At 34.2% G+C, this 7737-nt stretch overlaps 1 protein-coding gene across 1 annotated transcript; it reads right to left on the minus strand.

Moving 5' to 3' along the window:
- Positions 1-634: 634 nt before the first annotated feature.
- Positions 635-6865, minus strand: LOC136416778 (bone morphogenetic protein receptor type-1B-like). Its single transcript, XM_066402137.1, has 5 exons — positions 6731-6865; positions 2495-2682; positions 1917-2340; positions 1700-1864; positions 635-1650 (listed from the first exon to the last, which is right to left on the minus strand). Exons 1-5 carry the CDS (start codon positions 6765-6767, stop codon positions 923-925), a joined length of 1542 nt encoding a protein of 513 aa, XP_066258234.1. The 5' UTR covers positions 6768-6865; the 3' UTR covers positions 635-922.
- Positions 6866-7737: the final 872 nt, after the last annotated feature.

Here is a 7737-nt window from a genome sequence, read left to right on the forward strand (position 1 = left end):
ATATCTCATTTTGCAAAATGTCAATCAGAGGCGTGCATTTTGGGAGGGTCTGAGGAAGACTTTGTTGTAACTTTTTTGGACAAAATTTTATCCTCACCAATATTACCTATTACTTTAATATATTCTCAAAAATATTTCCATTTACTTGAATATATAATTGAGCTTAGTGTTTAGAATATCGATACATGAAATGTGTTACTATAACGATAAGGTATCAAATTAGATGCGAAACTTTCAAATCGCCCTAATTCGAAAACCGTGCGCTCTAGAGAGGTTAATCAAAAGTACCTTTTTCATGAGAAGAAATTTGAAATTTAATGACTTGTATTTATACTATTGAAAAAATGGTGTCCCAAAAAGTTACAGCAAAATCTTTCACGGACACCCCCCCCCCCCCCCCCTCCGCCCAAATGCAGGCCTCTGATTGACATTTTGCAAAACGGGATATATCAGCTCTTTAAACGTGTCAAGTTGTCTGAATACTCCATATTTGGTGTTTTAAACTGCTACTGTTTTGACATTATTGCAAAAAAATCTTTGCCATAGTTCACCTTTTAAAGAGCTATAACTCTTCTGGAAGGTATTTTTGGGCATGAGTATAAGCATTTTTTTCTTATTTTCGACCATATAATCCACCATTTCTTTTTGGTCCGCTAATTTCCGGACACCTTGTATAAATTTTCAGTATCATATAATAATGTGGTCTAAAGAATACTTTAGAGATAGGTCAATTTTGGTTTAGAAGCGTTTGGTGCAATCACACAAAATATAAATTACCTACACATCATCTGTACACATAGGTGAAAAAGTTTTGTCCCAATCTCAGACATTTTTGGTCGCTTACTTATACTAGATTTAAATCTAAATCACAAGCACAAAAACTTTGAAAAATTAAAGGGCAACCATTAGATTGCAAGTATAATTAACCTTCCTTCACTCCCTCTTTGGCGTCCTCTAGGATCTTAAATATGGATTTCTTAATCCTTAAACAAGAGAGCCTAGCTCGGGCATTTCCAGTCCAGCATTCTTCAACAATTTTCACTACCTGCCCCAGTAAGTAGTGTTTCTTCCATTCATCCCTTAGGTGAGGCCTAATATTTCTCGTCACTACTATTTCGATCATATTTTTCTTTCCAAGATCTAACTCTGCCTTTTCTAATTCCTGAGCGTATGGAATTTGGTAACTTGGGGCTAAATCATTTGGGTCCAATACGCATCTACTCAAAATTTCCCATATAATTAAAGAGAAGCTGTATATATCTCCCTGAATGTACGATTCCACTGTTTTAGGATTGTAAGTATGGGTGAGGAATTCTGGTGCCAAGTACCGCATATCTACGTTGTAGATGTGTTTGGGCCTTGTAAGACCCTGAGGTTGGTTAGATGACGAGTAGGTTGCTGCTTTGGAAAAGTCGTCGAAAGAACACTTTTTCCCCGCTCCTACTTGAATGTTCTTGCTGTTGATGTTATTATGGGTTATGCACGCCTTATAGTTGCTGCCAATTATCTCGGTATGCATATGAGTAAGGCCGCTGGAAAGACCTTTGATCATTTCTATAGCCTCTGAAGGAGTGACTGTATGATTGTCCAAGAAGTTTCTTAATGGGCCATTAGGATGAAATTGGGTTATCAAATACATCTCACCTTTTTCTGAAATATGAGCATATAAGAATTATTCAAAACATTTATTTGCCACTACCTTGTATGTCTGCTGCAATGTAGCCCACAATATTGTCATGTCTCATCAAGCCCATTTGGAAAATTTCAACGTCTCTGAGCCAATGACTTTCCGCTAATTTCTTGTAGATTTTCACAGTCACTCTATCGCCTTTCCATTTGCCTTGCCACACGTCTGCATATTTACCTGTTGGAAAAAAATGTTAATAATGCTGAAGTTAATTGAATATTACACGCACCTTTTTCTACTCGAAGGTCAAGAGAAATGTCCTTGCCAATTGTTCTTTCATTTATCCCCATAATTGCTGAGTCGAGTACAGAAGGACAAGAACCAACAATGCTCTCTTCGTCGTAAATTTCATTATCAGTAATAGAATTAGAAAAACAATCCAGATCCACCAGATCTGGAGATTCCAATTTTTTTTCGATCTTCATTTTTAATGTTGATTTTTTGAATTTTAGATAAGATACCACTATTCCGATTATAAAAAGAACTAAGGAAATTGTGATTGAAGTGAACATGATCTTATTGATAGGAATTTCATGCTTCACTGTTGGTGTTGGGTCAAGTACAGCCAGCAAGTGCTTGTTGCAAAAGTCAAAGGTATCGCAGCATTTTATGCTTTTGTTGTTGCTTCTTCCTTCGATTTGTGCAGCACGACACTGCAAAACAAATTTCTGTTGGCATTTCATTCGACTTTACCCGAGGGTATTGCAGTAGATAAGCCTGTTATTCACCGCATAGATTATCTATGATTTTCTTAGGCTATTGCCTTTTTTGAATTTCTAGATTTGAAGCGTGACTCTAGACATCTACCTGAAATACAGCCATCTCGTTTGGCGGTAAACAACCGTAGGAAAGAACGGTTATTGGCTTTTCATCTTCTGCCTCCTCAAGATCCGCTGAAGCGAAACATTTTCCTCCTGGTTTAGTTTCGCAAGTTCCACTTTTTTCATGATTAGGGCACATTCCCTTACAAAAACACGATAGAGGTTTGATGTCGTCTGTAAAAATAGATTAAAAGAAAGATAAGCTAGGTGTATACAGCGCGTAGCGCATAAATAATGCATGTAACATAGAATTATTCTTTTATTTATTTAAGTCACAAAACGAAATGATATTAGTTGTTCAATTAATTCACATGTCGGTTAGTTCAGGTTAGTTAATTATTATTTATTAAAGTAGTGGATCTAGAATACAACGTTTCTAACCACTATAAGGCAGTGTACCTTAAAATGGAATTAGTAAGAGTACGATGTAAGTGTTGTGAGTGATCAGTCGCGATGTGTACGGAATAAATGTTCGTTGAGAAATGAGCTTTTGTATATTTGAGTTATATTCCAAACTTATCAGTAAGAAGGCGGGGAGGGACCATTTACTGGTACCAAAATTTGGAATTAGTAGTTCTGAAACGGAAAAGTGGACATCTGCTCTTAGGTGCAATTTGCAACAAATTGCCCGAAAGGTCAATAGTCGTTACCCTTAGAAATTATACGACGGTACGAGCAGAACGTGTTTTTCGGATTTAACCAAATTGCGATATTGTAGGAATAACAATCCCTACTAATAGTATCTCTGCCGAAAAAGATGCCAATGAATTGAATATATACATATTATATATATATATATATATATATATATATATATATATTATATATACATATGTATATGGAAACATGTAACATAGAAAGTTGGCTTAATGGTGATACATGTCATCTTTTATACAGCGCATAGCATATACAGGGTGACCATTAATAATAGGAGAACCGAAAGCTGGAGATATCACATGTCAAATGGTGACAATTGGAGAAAATATTCCTTATTCGAAAGTTGATAGTTTTGGGTATACAGGGTATTGAAAATTAAAATTTTAATTAATTTGTTTGCCATTATTCTGAAAATATACAGGTTAGATATTTGAAAATTTATAAAGTTATATTTTTTAGGTGACAATTAAAATACGTTTTGCAATTTCCGTGTTGCTAGTAGAGAGGCAATTTACGGTCAATTTTAAAGAATTTACAGTTAATAGCTTTTTACCTTGTATATCTAACGTGAAATTTGATTCACAGTTTGTAAGAACAATAATTTTTCCATTAATTACATATTCTTGTTTCATTTCGATATCTTGATCAGTTTTCAAGAAAAATGTATGTAACGAACACTATGTTTAAATTTTTAACATTTATTTTTATTTTCTATAATAGGAAACAAAAAAAGCATAACTTCACAAATTTTCAAGTGTCGAATTTAGATATTTTCAGAACAATTGGAAAAAAATTAATTAAAATTTTAATTTTCTACACCCTGTATATCTCCGAAACTATCAGTTTTCGGATAAGGTATAGTTTCTCCAATCGTCACCATATGACATGTAGTACCTCCAGCGTTTGATTGTCCCATTGTTAATGAATCACGCTGTATACAGGGTTTTACATTTAAAGTGATACAAGCGATTACCTCCGAAACCAAATATAAAATGAAAAAAAGTTTCAAACAAACATTACTTGTAATAAAAGGGGACGTTCAACGCACATAAGCATATTTTTACTTAAGGTTATTTAAAGGACATTTTAGGGGCATTTTTTTTTTAACGGAACACAACGTAAATTGAAGTAACGCATTCAAACTAACACATGACTTAAATTACGAAAAAAAATTGTTAATGGAAAATAAAAATTCACAAATTCTAAAAATTAACCTAAAATTATAGTAAAAATAATTTTTAAATATTTATCAGTCGAACTAATGCTCGAAATGTTGATTTTCTGCATCAAATTTTTTTAAATTCTCATAACAAACAATCTCGAAACATTTCCAAGTATTTTTTCACTGATTGCTTCACAAGCTGCTTTGAAGCGGTTTTTCCTATCATTGGCAATTGTTGGAACTTGAGCACACACTTTTTCTTTAAGATAACCCCAAAGAAAAAAATCTAATGGGGTCAAGTGAGGTGATCTGGGTGATATTCACTGGACCATTACGTACTCTCCATTTTTCAGGAAACATTTCTTTTAAAACGTCTCGTGCCACATGTGCAAAATGGGTTGAATATCCATCATGCTAATACCACAAAGCAACTCTTCGGTCAAGAGTAATGTCTTCCAACAAAATTGGTAGATCATTTAACATAACCCTACGATGTGTCTGTCCATTTAAATTGCCTTCAATAAAAAATTATCATATTATTTTATTCCCTACAATGCCACACTAAACATTAATTGACCAAGGTCTTTGATATTCTACTTATCTTGAACAGTAAAGATTTTCAAGGGATCAATAGTGTATGTTGTGGCAATTTACCTCACCATGGTTCGTGAAAGTGGATTCGCCGGAAAAAAGCACATTGAATAAAAAGTTTTCATTCAAATCTAATTCTTCCCTTGCTCAAATACAAAATTGCTCCTGCTTTTCAATATTGTTGCCATGTATTTCTTGGCGGAGGGAACATCATACGGATGCAATTTATTCAATTTTAAATGCGATGCACACTGACCAACGAAATGCCCGAATCTCTTAACACCTGAAGACCACTTAAATGAGGATCAACAGCTACAGCCGCTAAAATGGCTATTTGGTTGTTTTCATTTGAGGCAGCTTTTGCGTGGTTACCACTTTCAAGAAATTTCTTGTTTATTCGATAAGAAGTTCGACGACTATGTATATAGGTTCTTTAGGGAATCTTTGCACGTAAATTCGATAAGCTTCAGTGCCATTTTGACCACTTTGCCCTTAAGCTAACGCCATTTGAATTTTATTTTCTTTAGGAAAGTTCTTTATTTTTCACTTTTAAATTATTAACTGTCATTGAAAAACAAATAATTAGCTTTGTCTTAAAGGTTCCTTTGAACTTTACAAATAAATTCGATACCCCCAAAAAAATTTACGATTACATGCTAGTGAAAACATGTTTTTTTCGACTGATAAATGTTTAAAAATAATTTTCACTATGATTTTGGATTGATTTCTAAAATCTGTGAATTTTCATTTTCCATTAATAATTTTTTTTTCGTGATTTAAGTCATGTGCTATTTTAACTTTTGTTGATATCTAGAGGACGAGACGTTTTAGAAATCTAGTAAAAAATACTTAATTTTTCAATGCTCTTTGCAAGTTTACCAAAAAAGAAACGGGTGTCCTATTTAAAAAACAAATTTGGCCTTGAAATGTCCTTTAAATGATCTTAATTAAAAATTTGTTTATATGCGTTGGACATCTCATTTCGTAACAAGCAGTGTTTGTTTGAAACTTTTTGATTTTAAATTTGTCCTCGGAGATAATCGTGTGTGTCAGTTTAAAGGAAATGTTTTGTATAACGTAGAAATTTAATATATTTTTAACATTCTTTATCCGTCAAAAACCCCTAGACTAGTATTACTTTTGTTAATTTTGACAAATCTAGGAATAACTTTGAAAATGGGTTTCTTTCTACCACAAAATTGAGAAAAAAGATATATGGTCTTGTTTCGCTCGTCCCGCACAATCCCACACGTTACATAAAACATAGAACTTTCTTACTGACCACATAAACCATTATTTCTAATTTTAGCAAATACAGTGACAGTTTTTGTAATCAAAACCGATGATCAAGCCGATCTTATTGCGTAGGTAGTTATATAATGACAATAAATATCTATTTCATTTCGTAACTCGGTTGATAAACAGTTAACAGCAACAACAATGGCTACTACAGTTTTACCAATGCGTGGGGACACTTGAATATGATTAAACTAAAAACACACTTGCTACAAACAAATTAAAAACACGTATCTTAGATCGCAAAACTAGGAGCGAAGGGGAGCTCCTCTTTTTGCAAACTAGGATACGTGCGTTAATGTGGTGTCTTATGAAACTTGTAGCTCGCCGCACTATTGCGTTACTCGTATGATATTGCAGAACCTCGCGTATGCGCTCGGTCTGTAAAATTCGACTCATTACACAAAGCTATGTAATTCCTGACGAGTTACATAAATAACTTTTCTTTTTTCCTTTTTTATCGAGATATTTTTACGTTACTATTGTACTACTCAATTAAACACAAAAAATACCTACCATAATCAAAGTCGTCTGTATACCTTGGCTCCAGCATACTCAAGATTTGTATCTACCACAACAATTCTCCAACACTATTCAAACGATGCACTTGCTACAAGGGTGGTTGAAACACTGACTGCTATTAAAATTTTGTATAAGGTCGAAAAATTTTCAAGCAAAATTTGTGTACCTACCTACCTACAATGCCCACAATTTAGTCGATGGGTGCAGGGTCACCCGATACGGAGCCTTGGACCATTAAATCAAGGACCTGCCTTACAATGCATATTCATGAAAGATAAAATAATTTTACAAGGGGTCTTTCTTAAGAAGTTTATTGGGGGTGTCATTCGGTCCGATGGAAGTGCCAAATATGATTTGAAGGTAGGGGTACTTATTATGTAATTCGGCTTGACGGACCTCTTTCCATCCTTCCCGATGATCGAGATGTATTGCTTCCACAACTGGCAGTTCAGGATAATTTTAGACTGGATATGTTATCTTCGGACCACTCTGAGTTTGTAATCTCAGAAAACTGTCTCGTATAAATTAATCAGTAACCTTCACTATTTATCAAGATTTATTAATACAACATTTATACATTAATTACAATATTATACAATTAATATATTAATACAAGTTGTGATACAACTGTAGAGTTGTGTAACTAAGCTGCAGTTACAGTTGACTATTGGTGTACTCTTGTATATAGGTTGTAGATAATACTTTTAAGTTTGACAGATGGTAGATGGTAGATGATAGGTATTACTTTTAAGATTGATATACCCTTGAGGTACGACCGTGGTAGGCATTGGTACACGGGAAATTCTCGTGTTATATCTTGTAGGCATTGGAATTCCTCATAATAGACTTTGTGGGCCCTATAGTTTCAGTTCCAATTCCCAGTTAAGTCGCCACGGTTTAATGCGGAGGGTAGTGCAGATGGCACTCTAGCCAGGGTACGCCCATGGTTTATCACCATAGACTTTAGTATTTAAGGATTTGCTGGGCATATACAGGGCCTA

Source organism: Euwallacea similis, chromosome 25, assembly GCF_039881205.1.
Source record: "Euwallacea similis isolate ESF13 chromosome 25, ESF131.1, whole genome shotgun sequence".
Classification (NCBI taxonomy): Eukaryota; Metazoa; Arthropoda; class Insecta; order Coleoptera; family Curculionidae; genus Euwallacea; species Euwallacea similis.

What these genes read in the sequence shown, in the direction of transcription:
- LOC136416778 (XM_066402137.1), bottom strand. Translation starts at nt 6,767, where the DNA reads ATGCTGGAGCCAAGGTATACAGACGACTTTGATTATG. An exon ending in ACGAGATGGCTGTATTTCAG is followed by an intron (nt 2,341 to 2,494) that starts GTAGATGTCTAG and finishes TTTGTTTTGCAG; the next exon opens with TGTCGTGCTGCACAAATCGA. An exon ending in CATTGCAGCAGACATACAAG is followed by an intron (nt 1,651 to 1,699) that starts GTAGTGGCAAAT and finishes CTCATATTTCAG; the next exon opens with AAAAAGGTGAGATGTATTTG.